Here is a 17,869-nt window from a genome sequence, read left to right as displayed (position 1 = left end):
GTATACCACCATTTATGATGCAACACAATACTTGTGGCCCTAACCGGAAAAAGGCGTTGGCTGTACAGCAATATACTTTTTTTGTATAAGGTTGCTTTGGTCCATTGATATCAACAACAGGCTTTCTTTTTTTACATGAAATAGTATTGGTCTTTTTCTCCTTAAACAGCACTCTTAATGATACTCACATACTTTTTATGCTGTTAATGTCACCTCTGGAAGTAAAATTGTAAGTATGTTTTGAACATGTATTTACAAATATATTTAAAAATGAATGATTGCTCTACTATTGCACAATGGGTCCGAGGCATATTTTAATTGTTGAAGGCGTTCAATTCCCCTGCAGTGCTTGAGAACGGTCACAAGATGGAAGCAGAGGTTAAGACTACTGCTCACCAGACTTTGTGCTATTTTGCAGGCTTGGATTAGTAACCAATCTAAAATAAAGCATCATAAACTATGTATGTTAATTAAATTGATCATTTAATTGCTTTCCAGGTGCACTTGTCTACAGTAAAAAAAAGAGTTTAATTAAAGATCAAATCAGAAGATAGCCTGCAGTGAAATACTTCCACACATTTTTGACCAAGATTGGAGACTATTTTCTTAAATGAAAATGAAATCAAATGGGCGTTGTCTGGCTTTACAAAAGTTGATTCTGCGACACTGAACGTTTAATGTCAGTTAAATACTTATCTAAAAACTGTTTTTGGGCTAGGTTGTAATGACAAGACTTTTAACGTGAACGTCGCTTATTGGTCACCTTGGTCTATCTCTATATCTGAAAGTATTTCAACCTAAGGCTGAAATGCCTGTGATTGTTTTGAGTTGGCCTTCTCGAACACACCATTGTTTCAGTTGGCCTAATGATAATTTTGAACTAATTATCATAAAATTAAATTGATTGGCCAATCATTAAGAAAATACACAGCGAAATCCTATAATTATTTTATGCCGTCATCATCACGCATATCATCTTAGATTTTCCAGATGAAATAGGATATGCCTTGTAGCGACAGAAAGAGAGAGAGTGATGATGTCGGCTCCAATCACACAACTATAGGGAGGTAATCGCGCAGGTGTATACCTAGAGGCCGCATGCGCAGTTCAGAGCCTTCAGGTGAGTAGTCGGTTATGTAGAGCACTTGTGAATTCACTCTTTCGAATCCTTTGCACTGGAATTACTGTCCGAGTCTTTCTGATGTCTTTACTGGAGAGGCTGGATTGGCGGGTATGTTAACCTTTCTAATTCTAGATCAACAAATTATTAGGCTATAGGCTTTAGCAACTATTATTGACATAGCCTATGACAAAAATATTCGTTAGATTATTTGACATGTAGGCCTTGGAACATGAAACGGCCATTGACAATTACTAAATTAGGCTGTAGCCTATGTAAAGAAGGTCAATAACATCTTACAAGCGCAATGAGCACTGTCTGCAAAACGAATATGCCGGAAATTCTGTTTAAAGACACGTATAGCCTATAGGATAATAGGTTATGTTTATTGTTTAATTGTAGAGACATAGCCTATATGGTTTTGCATTTTCTACTAATTCCCAGAATAGCCACATTTTTGGAAGGTTTGGCTTTACACAACGTATTAGGCTGTAGTTTGATAGGCCTATGCCTACATTTAAATGCTTAGTTCCCTCACAGTGTTCAAAATATCAAACTGCAACATTTTGAGTAGTTTTTGTAATAGGCTATGATGAAATGTTGAAACATAAAGGCCTAGTAGTTGTCCAGAATTATAGGCCCTCTGTAGGCTACATCTTTGTTCAAATTACAGTGTCGACAGAGCAGCAGGGCGTAAATTATAAAAAGGATCCACGTTAATTGCTCAAGCTAAACAAGTTGTTCATCGCCTGATTGTTTTTTGTTTTGTATCCGATTGGCTTGCCAATTTCATAGAAGGCAGCGCAAACATGTTTAGGTTAAATGTAGGCCTAGTACATGATTGAAACATGTCACACTATTTCACTTAGGCCTAAACGAATAATTATTGGAAAGACAACTGCAGCTGAGGGATAGCCTATGCACAACGCATTCAAAACTGCAATAACTGTCGGTCTTGCGTGTCTATAACCTTGTTTAGCCTACTATGCAACATAGCAACGTAAAAATAACTTAATTAGTGGGCATTAATTTCTGGTTGATATCACAACACGCCAGCCACTAAGCACACGCTGCGTTAATCCGGTGCGTCCCACACGGTTGAACTGCTTCCCCCCAGTCGTTATGTTCCCAGAGCCGATCACCACGTTCACGCAACAGGCATCAAACCTACATTCATTCCCACAGCATGAATTTTGACCATATAAACCGTCAAAAACATTTTAGATGGCAAATGTGACTGTAATAGAATCAAACAGGACATTACACAATAAATATCAATATTTCCTTATTTAATCATGTGGAAAATGGGACCCAGTAAACTAGGCCTATCACAAACAACACCGTAAAAAGCAAAAAAGGAATAACAATGGGAAATATAAAGCCTTTCAAAGAGCGATCTGCCTATTGTAGCCACACCAAAAATGTTAATGAAGAGTGCGGTTTTTGGGGAGATTTAAGAGGTTTTAAAAAGAGATACGTTGAGCCTTAAGTCTTAAGCACTCAACTCTGAACCACAAATAGGCCTATATCTCAAAACCATATAGATTTTTTCAGAAACTAAGGGGTCATGATTCAAATCTGATTAATTGTTATGCATATGCTGTTTATAAGATGGCTAGATACGCATACAAAATATAGGCCTAATGATAACAGGCTATGTAGGCTATATGGTTTCATTCAAGAGTGAAAAAGGACATTTCGATGCAGTGATAATAGCTTGGTTTTCTTTATGATGAACGGTGTTTGGCAAATTCCAAAAAAGATTACAAAAAGCCCAATACTATAAGAATGACCAATTAGCTCAGCTATTATTATCATTATTATTAATATTGGTTGTAGTAGCTAATTGTGCCATTAACCCATCATTTTATGATATAATTGTTATTATAGTCCTAGGTGCTAATAGGCAATTATCTTCGTTATTTTGGATTCTATTTTCTATCATTATCAACATAACTAAATTATTGTTATGTTATTGTTACAATTATTATTAAAAACAATCCCTACTTTCTATTTTTAAAACGCCCCATTGGTCTACAAGACTATCGAACAATTGGTTAAAACAATATATCTCTTTCTAACAATAACCAATCGGCGAAGTTTGACTCTTACCGTGACATCACAGTTATGTTAACGCCCACTGAAAGTGGCTATGCAAATATAATAGGGCCACACATATTTGAAGGAGGGCTACAAGTTTAGAACCGAACATTAGGCCTACTACATCAGTGGACTGAACATCACTACTTTGACCATAAGAGGGAGTCGAGTTTCTTTTTATTGAACGCTTCTTCCAATTTCCGTAACACTTTTCCACTGCGCTGGACTGAATGAGAAGGGATATTGCCAAAAAAAACCTGTTTTCCCCTAGTTGCTGTTTAGACCTAGACGTTGACAGCCGCCCGAATCCAGCTCTAAACGTCAGTGCTCTCTTCAGACTACCATCGTTTTGTTCGAGAAACTGCTTTTTAAGGAAGCATTTATTTATTTCTTATCTGGATTAAATTGCGACTGTAGACTACTTGGTCGAGAGCTTTCTTATACAGATCGGTTTTGTATCAGAAACAGAAATGTTGTGGAAGCTAGCAGATAACGTGAAGTACGAAGATGACTGCGAGGTGAGTTTTGACAGCATCAGATGTTGCGTTGATCACATTTTAATATGCACACATTTCTTCACCCAAAATTAAGTCAAAATAAATTTAACTGGACTCCAGGACCTTATGCGGACCAACAATATATTTTCAAATCATGTAGACTGTTGTATCAGCGAGATATTTTTCATAGTTGTCTATCTTAGCCTACTTTATTAATCTATATAAAATGAAACTACGCGTCAATCGTTCAGGAAACAAACGAGTTAGATGACTCAAACGTTCAACATTTTCGTGAATAGGTTTATATATTTTTGGGTTGTTGTAATTAGGCCTACCTCTCAGAGTTTGTAAAACAACTTAAATAGTATCGTGTACGCAACATTCAAATAAGCAAATGGATAACATAATAAAATAGCCTACTACTAACCTACTAGCCTACTACTAGCTGTTAATAGTGTTAAAATAATCATACCAAGTATAATCGTAAAAGAATGGCCATATTTTATTAATTTTAAGTGACGCTTAACAATAGGGACTTTCAGGGTTCACAGGCAAAGTTGCCTTGAATGATACGATTTCAAAAAATGTAAACTTCCTTCTCCCAAGTAGTAATGGACATATTAGTTTATCTTATGTGATTTAAATTATAGGATATAATTAAATTTCTCCTTAGGACAGTCGAGTTTAAATTGTGTTCCAATCTTCGATGAGTCCCAGTTTACCCGAAAGTCTGATTCCCGAGGTATTGCCGGCAGTTGTAGGCTATTGCTGGCACTAGTTACCTTAGCCCATCATATTCAGTGGTGATGTATCTCATACATGTTCAAGACCTGTTTATTGTGGATTACTTCTATTATGATATTAGACCTATGGACATTTATTTTCGCAAGAAACAAATTATGCCCATATTGACAAATTCTAATGTCTTTCTAAACTCCAATGTCGGTTTTGTCACCAGGAAAGGCACGATGGCAGTAGCAATGGGAACCCCAGGTTACCTCACCTGCCTGCAGTGAGCCAACACCTCTACAGCCCATCTCCATCTCTTTCCCACTCTGCCAGTTCGGACTTCCAGCCCCCCTATTTCCCACCACCATACCAGCCCATGTCATACCCTCAGTCAGGTGATCCCTACTCCCACCTTAGCGACCCTTTCAATATTAACTCCATACACCAGTCCCCGTCGTCAAACCAGCAGCAGTCATGGCCTGGCAGGCAGGGTCAAGATGGACTGGGGCCTCATGGTCGAAGTGGACTGGCGAGTCAGATTTTGGGATTGGACGGCGGGTCGTCGGGCGTCAGGAGGGAAGGCTTCCGCCGTCCAGAACTTCTACCACCTCATGTTCACAATATCGAGTCTTCAGTCATTGGTGAAAATTTAGGAATGCACGAAATGGGTCACGGTCTCGATGATGTTCAAGTGAGTAATCTCAAGAAGTTTGCTGGCTTTTAAATACAAATTAGGCATAACGTAGTATAATGAGCTGGGCCAATTGCAGTTTATATGTGGATTTAAACACAGAAGCTCAAATGCTTTAGCTCAAATACATATACAAATACCTCAAATTACAAATGTATTCATTAGTACAAATCTCACTGCTGCACCGCTTTGTCTTGTTGTTTTTTTCCAGCATGGAGATGATCACAGTATTATAATGGCTGATCAGACAGTCATCAAAAAAGGTTGGTTACTTTGTATATTTTCTATAATTTTCAATACACTTCTGAGCCTTGATATTCTGCTATATTTTGTTACGCACTATTTGTATAAAACCGTCTGCTAAATTAATCAAATGTAAAAATGTATGTAAAATTGTAAAGGTCTTCACTGCAGCATGTTAAAATCCATAGATCTAAATTTAACAAGTGTGGCACTGCATGTATAAGCAGGCCCAACAATCAGATGGCAGAAAGGACAAGTTGCAAACATTGCTAGGGGGCTTTAATGCTTATTCAATTATTTGTTAATTCAGTGACATGTTTCAGCGTTTATGAAAGCGGTAAGGAGAAGCTTGTTTTTAGATTTTTTCATAAGGTGCACTTAACTAAGCCTTGTCTGGTCCTGTCTTGCTTCAATAGTCTATTGACTCAGTGGGTAAAAAAAAAAAATGTTTCTAAATGTCAGGTTGGCTGACAAGACACCTTATAGAAGTCAAGCAATCTTAGAAATTGTCCATTGATGGGAAGCTTTGGCCAGTCTTTAGGGGCTCAGATGGTACTCCCAACGTCTTTATGCAACAGAAGAGTTCCTTTTAGACACTATGACTTTTTTGCAAAACCAGCTTTGGTTGGGGTGTGGCATTAGCTTGCATGTGAAGGACAATTCTGCATTTTGTTGAGACTTGAAATGTTTTGAATGAGGATTATTCTGGATTATTATTCTGGTTTTTCCAAACTTTTTTTGGACTCGAAGGTAGACTGTATTCTTATGCTCACATACTGATTTGCTTCACAACTTTTAAAATGTCAAATAAAGCCTATGCATGAGATTCTTAGATATAATGCAAATTCATTATGATGTAATGTCAAAAGGACTCATATCTTGGATCCTTTTTCCCCGAATTATAACAGTTCTCATCCTGGGAAGCCATCTTTGATTCATAACAAATTTGTCTTAGCATAGATACATTTGGAATGTTTATCCCTTAATGAGTACAGAAATGTCTATTTTAAGCATGCAAACGTTTGATCCATAGTTTGAAGGAGCAAACTGTTTGTTCACAACCGTAGTCATTGTTATGGTAATGTGTCAAGGCTCATTATGTTGTTGTCAGGCTCAAAGCCAGGCTGTGGGTTATAGTATGCTAGTAAACCATGGAATGTGTCTCTCTGCTGCCTAGACCCAGATGAGCCCTAAATCACCCCTGTTCCTCCTCTGTGATTTTTGTCTCAGTATTAGGACTGCGAGGTGGCAGGAACCTTGATCGCTTACAGAGGACTTATTATGAGGGGGGCATATTTGCGGGTGAGGATGAAGGTAGCTATATGTAGTGTGCTATTTGTTTGTCAAACTGGCGTTGTCAGTCCGTTGTGATTTGTGATACACAATAGCCCCTTTTTAGACTCAATCTGTACACCAAACGTTTCTAGACTCTCTGTTCAGGTACATTTAGTCATCTGCGCCGTAAGTCCAGGGTCTGTCTGTCTGTCTGGAAAGGGATGATGTAACTGTCAATCAGTTGAGTTGAGGTGAGGGCTCTGCAAGCCCTTTGTGGATGGCAGGATGGAGGGCCTTTCAGCTTGACCTAAGGTGGTCATGTTCCTGGCTTCTTCTGACCAGCAACTGAACATGTTGTGTGCATGTTGGGCCTTGAAAAGGAGCCAGGCACTTAGGAACATTCATCAGTACGAGGGAACACAAGTAGTGTTTACTGGAACAAAAAAAAAAAAACCACAATGCGGGTTGAGAGAGAAAGTTGTTGTAAGACTGTGTTATAAAAGAGTGGGGGGGTCAATGTCTTATTATCTACCAAAGCTGCGAGCCCTCAATATCTCCAACCTTAATGAACATAGAAAACCAGGCTATTCAACTCTATTTCTCTTTGCAACCTCTTAATCTTTTCTTTTCTTTGTCCCCCCTCCAGGTCCTGTCTCCCTCCCTAAGGGGAACATGCTGGGCCTTCCCTTCCAGAAGGAATCCCTGCTGGGGATGGTGTCCAACCCCACGGAGGTGTTCTGCTCCGTGCCTGGCCGCCTCTCTCTCCTCAGCTCCACCTCCAAGTACAAGGTCACCGTGGCCGAGGTGCAGAGACGCCTGTCCCCTCCAGAGTGCCTCAACGCCTCCCTGCTGGGCGGAGTCCTACGCAGGTCAGAGTTCAACCTCCATACACAGCCAGATCAAGCTGACAGTTCGCTTATACATGCCCTCCCGGCGATACGGATGTCACTTAACCTGGTGCGGTTCAGTCCCCTCGAGGCTCTCAATGATACCTGGCAAACAACCAAACGTTGCAATTATTATCGGCACTCCTGGTATTCCACAGCTGCCGGCAGTACCTTGATCTGCTCGGCACCATAGCCACGGGGATACCGATACAGTATCCAACTCGCACGTGATTTATGGTCAGGAGTCGAAAGGGAAAGAGGTCCGAAGCTGATCTCGACTGTAGTTGGACGTGTGCTGTCTGAAGTGGAAGCCCAGCGAGGACTCTCTAAACGCCGCTCAGGCACTTCTTCAGCCACTGCTCTGCAGCTCTGGTGTGGCAGGCTCGTGACAACCCATGTTTGCGCTGCAGTTTCTGTCCCCTCGCTTTGGGGATAGGCTGTGTTCATGCAGTTAGCACTTGAGTGTGACAGCTACATTGGGTGTACTGTATGTGCGTCACTGCACGTCTGCATGTGTCGGGGGGTCAGAGAGCTGTTTTTAATTGTCGCTAAGCAGTTGACCTTGTGGCCCATATGTCAGCAAGCAGTCAGCTAAGGGAGTAGGGGGATAGACCCCGAGACCAGAAATGCTGTGTTTTGTGCAAGGAATGCATGTTTCGAACTTCCCATGTGTCCCCGCTCACACACACGTTCACGCTAACGCACACACATACAAACACACGCACGCACACACACAGACACACACACACACTAACACTCAATCTGAGATACCCTTAAGTAGGTCATGGAGCGGGAGGGAGGGGGGAGGGGGGGGAGGGAGGGAGGGAGGGAGGGAGGGAGGGAGGGAGGGAGGGAGGGAGGGAGGGAGGGAGGGAGGGAGGGAGGGAGGGAGGGAGGGAGGGAGGGGAAGAGGGGGGCATACACACTCGCCTCCCCAAAGATGCTGTCTCTCTCACCCGCCACGAATAGAGTGAAGCCTGCCCGCCAGTCATGCGTAAAACTGACTCGGCTCCAGCAAGTGGGGAATTTGACTGTTTGTGTGTGAGTGTGTATGTATGCATGTGATTTCCCTGCAATGTTCTCAGGACGAAGCATTATTTTTGTGTGTTTTTTTAGGTCAGGGTGGATTTCAAAGTCTCTTCTCCTTTTTGATTTATGTGTTTTCAAAAGTATGTGATGAGTCCTCTTTCAAGGATGAACGCGTTGCACAAGTCCCTCCCTTCTACGGGCTCTGAGAAGAGATGGGAACTGGACAGATTCTGTCTGACTAATGATAGGAAAGTTGGAGAAGACAACCTCTCACTTTTGATCTCTATTCCTAAGAACACAATGTACCAACACAGAGGATCAAGTATGCCACTCTCTCACTGCAAATGCCATGAATTCCTCCTAAGCCTTCCCTTCAGGCCGGTCCCCTCTGTAGCTGGCAGCAATTAGTTCAAGCAATTATCACAAAGCTGAATATCCGGTTCTGTCTCTTTTGCAGGGCCAAGTCAAAAAATGGTGGCCGGTCTTTGAGAGAAAAGCTGGACAAGATTGGTCTCAACCTGCCGGCTGGGAGAAGGAAGGCAGCTAATGTCACCCTGCTAACTGCACTCGTTGAAGGTAGGTTACTGCCTGTAACACTGGATACAACTAGACTTTGTGTTATATCCCTTGGTTCTGGGTTATTTTGGTCACCCATATGATTTTATTATCGGTGGAATATCCATTGTAAAGGACTCACGTGACGTAGCGTGTGTTTGAATCTGGACATTTTCTTTTCCTTCTGCCTTTAACCATCAAGGCAGTGTTGACATTATCTACCATGACTTCCCGTGAGACATTTTCAGGTCAGCTACCATCTGGTCCAAGACCTGGAACGTTGCAGAAAAGCCCAAAATACATATCTATACGTCCTAACTGCCTATTATAGTTGTGACACTCACAACCAAAGGAGAAATCAAATGATGGACTTGTGTATGGCGTCTAAGACGGCTAGAATAATGACTACACCCAATGACACATACAGTTTTCCATTAAGGTTATCTTGCCAGATGTCTACTCATCTATTTATTCAGTCAGTGAGTACACCTTAACTTTCCTCAATTCAGACTCCCATCAGTCTCAACTAGACAATGACGCATAGCAGGAACCATAGTTTTACTTCGAATCACATCGAACCGCCTCGGGCTTTGTGGAATATATATTTTTTCTTCTGAAGCCAAATCGCTATAAATGGGCTGATAGTTCTGTGCGGGGGAATGACTTGGGGCTTGTGTTATTTAGAGACCTTCAAAGCTGAATTAAGGCTTGTTATCACGTGTACGTGTTGCCAAGAGGAGAGAATGACCTTAAAGCCAGCGCTTCTGAATAGCTGTATCCTAAAGTGATGTGCGTGTCTATCAATAAGTGGCTCGGTTGGTGCCACAGGCTGTATGGTTGCATTTAGCCAGCTAAGCCCATTATGACCATGCAGAGGAGTAGCCTGGAGATGGGATATGTGCATCTCACTGGCTCTTCCACCCTCTAGCAAAGAGTCTGGGCTCAGCTGATTATGAACGTTACTCAACTTCTCTGTTCACCCAGTGGCTGTCTGGATGGGATTCTTAGATCTGGGTTCCTCTACCTTTTTGGAGTGTAGCTTTTGTATGACAGATTTACATCCTTTCTTAACTGTCGTCGCCCCCCCCCCCCCCTCTCCCAGGCGAAGCTGTTCACTTGGCCAGGGATTTTGGGTATGTTTGTGAGACGGAGTTTCCAGCAAAAGCCATCGCTGAGTACCTCGGCAGACCGCACGTAGAACGCAATGAGGCCAACTCTCGCAAGAACATGCTCCTCGCCGCCAAGTAAGTGTCTCGGCTAGTTACAGGAACAGGCTTATGTTTCGAATCAGAATTACGTGTGGTACTTGATTAATTCCAATATCGTGAGGGTTCGGCGATGTCATAAATCCGTCTTCACTTGTCCGGTGTCCCAAAACAAATACTCAATCGCAACGTGTTTTTCCTCAGGCAGATCTGTAAGGAGTTCACTGACCTGCTGACCCAGGACCGCTCTCCTCTGGGGAACTCCCGGCCAGCGCCCATCTTGGACCAGGGCATCCAGGGCTGCCTGACCCACTTCAGCCTCATCACTCACGGCTTCGGCTCGCCTGCCATCTGCGCTGCCATGACCTCCCTCCAGAACTACCTGAACGAGGCCCTCAAGCAGGTGGACAAGATGTACCTGAGCTCAGGCAGCGACACGCAGGGCTCGTCCGACAGCGGAAGCAAAGCCGACAAAATGGAGAAGCACAGGAAATAAGCACCCCACGGCCCCCCTCCACCCGCGTCCGCCCCCCCCCCCCCCCCCGCGTCCGCCCCCCCCCCTCCCCCTCTTCCCTCCTTCCACCCTTCGAAAAGACTGTAGAGACCCTATGCCTCATCTGGATTCCTATCTAGTGTTGAAAATGGTCATCAAGTACTGATCTTAGATTTTATTTTTATGTTGCTACAGACTTGAACTTACGAATTACAACTACCCATGCGCTTTCTAAAAGTAGAGTTTTCTAAGGCTTGTCATCCCCGTTGGCTGGTTTTAGTGCAAGGTCAACCTACCTTGGTGCCATACAGTAGGTTTCTCCAGCCACAGGCCCTGGACTCTGTTGACATAGTAACAGGACAGAAAACAGACGTTGTTTTTCTCCCCAGAGGACATCATTTCAAGATGAGTTGCTGTGGCTGTGAATTCCTCACAGCCTTTTTTTTTCTTCTTCTTCTGTCTGGAGGCAAATCCGGTGATTTCCTGTGTCTCTTCTGCGGTGCAGGGTTCCCATTGGACTACCAAAGGACACTTGTTATGGGAGAGAGGAGCATCCATTTTATTTTATTTTTTGCTTAGACTTTTCATAATGACTTCAATGGGTTCAGTGTTATTGTATTTGTCCATGGGAGGAGATTCTTACATGCTGTGCGTCTGAATATGAAAGTGTGTTATTTTGTCTGTGCTTCCCAGAAACCACAAACCTTAAAGACAATTTGCAATAGAAGCCTTTCAGTGTTCTTGTTGAATCATTATTGTGGGTTGACACCAAAGGCTTAGAAATTATTCTCCTCTTCTTTTACTTTTAGAGCTGTCCTTAGGGACCAATTTCCTTTTGACTACTCTACCATATTAGATCATCTTTACCTTCAATACAAACGAGTCCCTGTTGATGTTAACTGTATTCAGCCACAATCATTCAGTTTAATCAAAATTGTATTCCTTTCAGCGAGAGTGTATGTGTTACATGATGTGAGTGTTCCTGTGTATGCAAAGTGTATATATTACCCTTCTGAAAGAGTGTTTTAATTAGAAAATGACCTGCAAACTGAGAATTCTGTCCGTTATATTACCCCTGAATGTAAATATTTTTAATTTATGTTGTAATTTAATGGGATATGTACATAATGGTTTAATTTTGGTGTCTGGCTTATCTTTTTATGATGTGTTAAACTTTTCTAAATGGGTTTGTTTTTTATCATGTAGAACTTAGGAAATGGGTATGACATGCATTTTGAAATATGTGTAAAACTGTTTTAAAGTTATAGCAAAAAATAATAAAAAATCAACCCTGTTCTTAAAAAAAGAAACTTGTTATTTATTCCACGATGTGACAGATTTGATAATGCGCACATGGACCCACAGAGAGAGGGACAGGGTCGTCCACATGTAGCTTACTACACTGCAGCCTTCCTTCCTCCTTGAGCTGGATTCATTTTATTTATGTATTATTGGGGGGATAAAGGGCAAGTCATGTGTTTGAAGATTTTCCCAATTATAAACAAAACCCCTCCAGACTAAAAGTAACAGTGGGCATCATTATGTGCTGTAACTTAGCTACACAAACAAGCACTGTGGCTCGGTGAATCAAGAGATCACAAAACCCACCGTGTGATATGAAGAGAGCACTGAAGCAAAATGACCACTTTAGTGTTTTTCACTCTGTGTAACAAACTGTACCCGTGTCGGCGACGAGACAAGCAGCTCTCTTTGTTGGCCATTTCTTTTTTTTCCACTTCCTCTTTTTCTTTTTTTTTCAGAACATGAGCCTCTTGAATAATGTAACCCAATGGATCTTTAGATCCAGTGTTGACGTAACGACAACCTCATACCTGTGCCATCCGCAATGAGACAGTATCTTGATGTTTCACAATCGCAGAAGAGTTCCTACGGTGTGTGAGAAGATGAACAGGGACTTTACCGAGGAACCCAGGGTGTTGAGCAAGGGTGCTTAATCATCACTTACTCACGCCGCGCCAACTGATTCATGTGGCTTTGTTTACATGTCTCAGCAACCCAAGCCATTTGGACGCAGACACCTGTGAAGTAAATGTGTCATACCTGCACTCAAATTGTCCCTGGAACACGACTCAGTCCAGGTGCCGTTCGTTTCAGAGAACAGAGCGTATCTGACTGCGCCTGACATTTTAGAATGAAATGTGAATCCCTGGACGTGCAGTAAACCTTTCCCGACCCTCACAAATCATCAGCGTTGTCCTGTTACCGGCGACATTTTCCCTAAGTTCACTCTCACCCCCAATGCTGAGAAGCAGAGAGGGCCCGGGTGGACTTACCAGTAGTTGCTTGACTCAGTGTCATGCCTAACAGCTCAACAAGTAGCAGCCTCTCCCTCAGAAACCTGTTCTTCCAGACCTGTCAGTCTGTGGCTTAGTGCCCTGCCAGCAGTTGACTCTAACTGCCTTCAGTTACACACATCATTTTTCCACAGGGCTGTGTAACATGAGATGAGAAGTTCTGCCATGTCTCTCTTTGATGACTGGTCGAGCCGCGCTGCCACGACACTTCCCTGCCTCCGAGCCATTGACCAGGGGTGCTCTTCTTCTCTCTCTGCTGCTGGGAAGTTTGTCAATTTTTGACGGCCCGTGGCTTTCATTACGAAGCCGTTGCCGAGAGCTACAGAGCCTGCCATCTGTTTACATTGTTCACCTTGAGTCTGTTGGCTGAATTGGTCCGCTAATAATATGCTATGGTGGATACTGTATGTGGAGCCACTGTCATGTTTCAGTCAGGGTTGAAGGGGGCTGGTTAACCTCTGTCTCTACACCTCTAACATGAGGGTTGGGAACACATTTCTCTTGCATGCTGGTGTTGAATGCAGGACGTTTGAAGCCTTCTTCCTGTTTGCAGTCGAGGCCAGTCACCAACTCAAAACACACAAGAACATGCAACCATGATGACCACCCTCATCTTTTGCGTAATCCCACAATCAGTATCTCAATATTATTATTGGTTGTGGAAATCCGCCTTTCAGTCTAGCCAACTGAGATTGAGCTTAGCACGAGTTAAAACCAATACCATAGTTTTGCTGCCAGAGGCAGGACATTTCATACATTGTGAGCAATCAGTAAGAAAACTACCTTTGACATATTTCGGATCAGAGTTGCATACACACACACACAAATAGGCCTCAGCTTGCCTTAGCTCAAACACACCTTTATCTGATTTTGCCAAATAAAACTTTTATTACTTTAGTACTAATGTACTAATGATCATTTGATCTCATTAAGACGCCCAAGGCTACTTGTCATCTCTTGACTCACTGATCCAAAGTCATATTTCATGTTAGCTGTGACTGTGACCTTTCCATCTAGGCCATTGAAGAGTCACATGATGTGCAGTTTTTTTCCCAACATGGAGGACAGTTAATAAAGAGACTTTTACTATCTTTAAAATAAACAAGAATCCCATTATATAAGTAGATTTATTTTGAGTTATGCTGTGGTATGATTTCCAAGCACAGTTCAGTCGAAAAAGGGTTCAGTGGCACTTGATACAACACCTCGGTGTTTAACTCGAGGATATCATTGACAATTTACATGAGTGACATTTATGCCCAAACTGTTCTCATGCTGTCTTCATCCATAGCGTACTTATCACTTTCAACAGTCTGGTGTGCATTAAGAGTCATTTGCAGTCACACTAATCGACGTCGCAGTTCCCAACCACCGAAACCACTTTATGGGTTCAGTCCTGGTTTTAAACATCCCACGTCACATGTGTTTCAGCAGCCATATCACTCCCACATAGTGGCAACAAGACCTAAACTGGAGATGGAAGGAGAGACACAGCTAAATCAATAAAACATGTTCATAACCTGGGATCTGGCTAGGACTTGGGGGTGGTCAACGTCCCATAATGAAAATGCCAAACAATTAAGGGGGATTGGGAAGGGTAGAGTGGGGGCGAGGGTTAACTTCTAATCCCTAAGGAAAATGTGGAAGAAATTAATCTAAATTGCAAGGATGGCTTTAGTCTGGAGTCTGGAACGGGGGGAGGGGCATTGCTTCTTCTTTTTTTTTCTTCCTTTTTTTTTTCTCAAACTGTGGGAACGTAGTGGCCTGTCCCGGTTCCTCCTCGGGCGCCCACCCAAACACCCCTCCCTTCTCCTGCTCACACATACTCCCAATTAGATGGGGCAGTGTGGACCCCACTCTCCTCTCCTCCAGCCTCCCTCACTCCGTCACAGACAACAGATGTCCTGGTTTCTCAGGGAACCAGCCCTACTAGCCAACTACAAGGACAAAATAAGGAAGAGTCTTTCTTCCCAGAACGGCTAGCTAACTAGAAAAGGATTTACTGCCAAAGAGGCCTCTGTTCAAGAAGGATGCCGCTCTCTTTTGCAAGAGACTGGTCCTCCTATTTAGCACAGCATAAAAACAGATAAATTACAGGATGGTTGATGCCACATCTCCAGCCAAATCAAAAGCATCTGTTGTCCCCCTCTAACAAACATACAAGCAGCCTTGTCCACCTATCTGGCCCTGTGAGGAACCATAATTAGAACAAGCTGTTTGCTCAACAAACAGGCCCACACATACACAAAGACCCAGCACTGTGGCACAACCTAACCACTCAACCAAACCTTCAACGAGTTATCACTTTAAAGAGTTTCAAGATCATTTGCATGCTTTTTGTCACGAATGAACCCATGTTTGCATTGCAAGTATTTCTTGTCTTGGAAAACTCCACATTTGTCCTCCATTGTTCTCACACACTATGGATTATGGATTATGAAGGATAATTGATCAGCCTCTGTCTCCATCTCACTGCCTCTCCTTTCTATCTGTTGTGAGCACATGGCTGATTCCCAAGCCTATTGACAGCTAGAGGTGGCCTTAATGCTGCAGTAACGACCCCTGAGGAGATCCAAAGGGGGGGGGAGCCACCCAGGAACCACCTGCTGCTGCTCACCTCACCCTGCTCCCAACATGCATCATGGGTCAGCTAGGAGATTCCAGCTGTCTGCCGGTCAAAGAGTATAAACCTAAATATGAAGGGGATTATGAAAAATGTATCCGGGGCACAATAAACTATTGAAGCATACGTCAAACTGCAAGTCCAGTGGACCTTTTAGGGAGCTTTTTTTGAGTTTTGAGTTCACTGTAGTTATAAATACTATTTACAGAACTGTTACAAGTGGTTGCATCCCATTGGTTTGTAGAGGGAAAGTATTTTTAGTGCTGGTAAAAGGGAGTGAAAGGGAAATTAGATGATAATGTATAGAGTTTCATTTATTTTATGTGCATGGCAAGATGTGAAGATGAGTCAGGTGAACCTATAGATTTCTAGCTGCTCTAAAACGGCTCCTAACTAATCTTCAACAGTCCTTAAACTCCTATAAACCCTGCTCAAGGGGGTTCATGTAAAGTGATACTGAAGTGTGCAATAAAGTGCTTGTCTTTCCAATTAAACAGGAAAATCCTTCAGAGCAAGTCACCCTTCACACATGTTATTTGCTGTATTAAAAGGATGTATTTGAGCTCAAATCAAATGGCCCGTGACACTTACGAGTCCCAGTCTTCAAATGAAACTTTGGAACCAACGGTACCTTCTCGTAATGGTCATTCAATGTCTTGTTTTCCCCCCAAATATTTCAAACTGTATAAACAATGAGTGCCGTCCTCCGAGTGGATAAGGAAATGCCATTGGACATGTGTGACAGGTTTCACTACATTAGCGATGCAGTTTGAAGCTTAATGGCTTCATGGTTTACTGATACACATTCTACCCTCAGTGATCCAGGCTCACCATCACAAGAGGCCCGAGCTGAACACGACGACCGGCTGGTGAGACCCTGAACGTGGCAGAACAAATGTGGCCTGACTGTGGCTCATGGCGTCAGCTCCAGTCTGTGTTCTCAGTGCGCTACACGACTCAACGCTCTGTGACGTTGCATCATACACACCGCGCGTGAAGACTTTCGCCCTGTCGTGGATGACACCTTCCAGTTGCAGAAATGTATCTACCATGGATTACTGAAGTGCTGAAGCTAAGTACCAGTAGTCAGGCACTATGACCGAGTCGTTTCTGAGTCCTGGTTGAAAGACAGGAATTCGACAATGAGGAGAGTTATGGTCCTTGAACCCGGGGAAAGGGAAGGCTAGGAGAAAGAGGGAGAGTGTATGTGTATAGTGTGGTGTGTGGGGGTGTGTGCGGCTGCTGGTGTGCATGCGTGTGTAAATGCATGCTTGCCTGTGTGTACGATGCATGCCTGCCTGTGTGCATGTGTGTGTATGTGTGTGTGTGTGTTGTGTATGTGTGTGTGTGTGTTGGGGGGGATGAAGCTTCAGAGCTGGAATGCCCATAGGCAGGCTCCAGCCTTTATGGTTCAGCTAAAGGTAAAGCTCATTACCCCCACCAACAGTCCCTAACCAGCTGTATTGCATGGTTAAAGTACTGGCCCCGGGCATTTTGACTTTCCACTCATAAAGATAGCTGAGCAGAAGGGAAACACAGAAACTAGGACTTTAGAAGAGACACCACACATAACTGTCATGTTACTGATCTAGACACTGAGCTGGGTGAGGTGCTGAATAATACAAACACAGTTGGAAAGAAAATAGATGTTGAACCTTTTTCCTAATCTTGAAGCTTGAACTGTTTTACCAAAAATGAAAAAACGTACAAGAAAAATGTGATAACAGCCAGACAATAGACAACCCCCAAAAAACCTGAATCTTTTTACGATAACGCTAAGTCGGAAGTGAAGTCAAAGTAAATGAAAAGATATGTATCGGCCGGAAAAGAAAATGCTAACCATGTGAAGAGAAAGCTGCCTTGAATGAATTTCTCTTACAATAAATGCTTCCAGTATGGAGTGAATCAGTGGAAACATTCATTTCCTGCAAGTGTTTATTCAAGGGGATGAGATACAAGCTGTCCAGACTTGTTTGCAGTGTGTAGGATGGAGGGAGAAAGATGCACCGTGTTCACTCTTACCAAAGCCAGACTGCGGCTAACAAATAATATGTTCTTTTGTTAAATGTACTTCTATAACGTTTACACAGCCACTGAATATTGAGCT

General features: G+C 42.8%; 1 protein-coding gene across 5 annotated transcripts; it reads left to right on the top strand.

Annotated features, from left to right (window-relative positions):
- Positions 1–1,173: 1,173 nt before the first annotated feature.
- On the top strand, positions 1,174–10,856 carry tfap2c (transcription factor AP-2 gamma (activating enhancer binding protein 2 gamma)). 5 transcript variants are annotated; one of them, XM_084704981.1, is made up of 8 exons: positions 1,174–1,231; positions 4,676–5,137; positions 5,349–5,400; positions 6,611–6,682; positions 7,302–7,524; positions 9,029–9,147; positions 10,229–10,370; positions 10,536–10,856. In XM_084704981.1, exons 1-8 carry the CDS (start codon positions 1,202–1,204, stop codon positions 10,825–10,827), a joined length of 1,392 nt encoding a protein of 463 aa, XP_084561107.1. In that variant the 5' UTR covers positions 1,174–1,201; the 3' UTR covers positions 10,828–10,856. The 5 variants fall into 5 exon arrangements, with proteins under 5 accessions (XP_084561107.1, XP_084561106.1, XP_084561105.1 ...); XM_084704980.1 differs by having other exon boundaries at positions 6,611–6,694; XM_084704979.1 differs by lacking the exon at positions 1,174–1,231 and adding an exon at positions 3,342–3,738.
- Positions 10,857–17,869: the final 7,013 nt, after the last annotated feature.

Source organism: Hypomesus nipponensis, chromosome 9 (genome assembly GCF_054491055.1).
Source record: "Hypomesus nipponensis isolate SF chromosome 9, ASM5449105v1, whole genome shotgun sequence".
In the NCBI taxonomy this organism is placed as follows: domain Eukaryota; kingdom Metazoa; phylum Chordata; class Actinopteri; order Osmeriformes; family Osmeridae; genus Hypomesus; species Hypomesus nipponensis.
The sequence above is the reverse complement of the archived record's forward strand: the minus strand, read 5'-3'. Positions and strand labels throughout refer to the sequence as shown.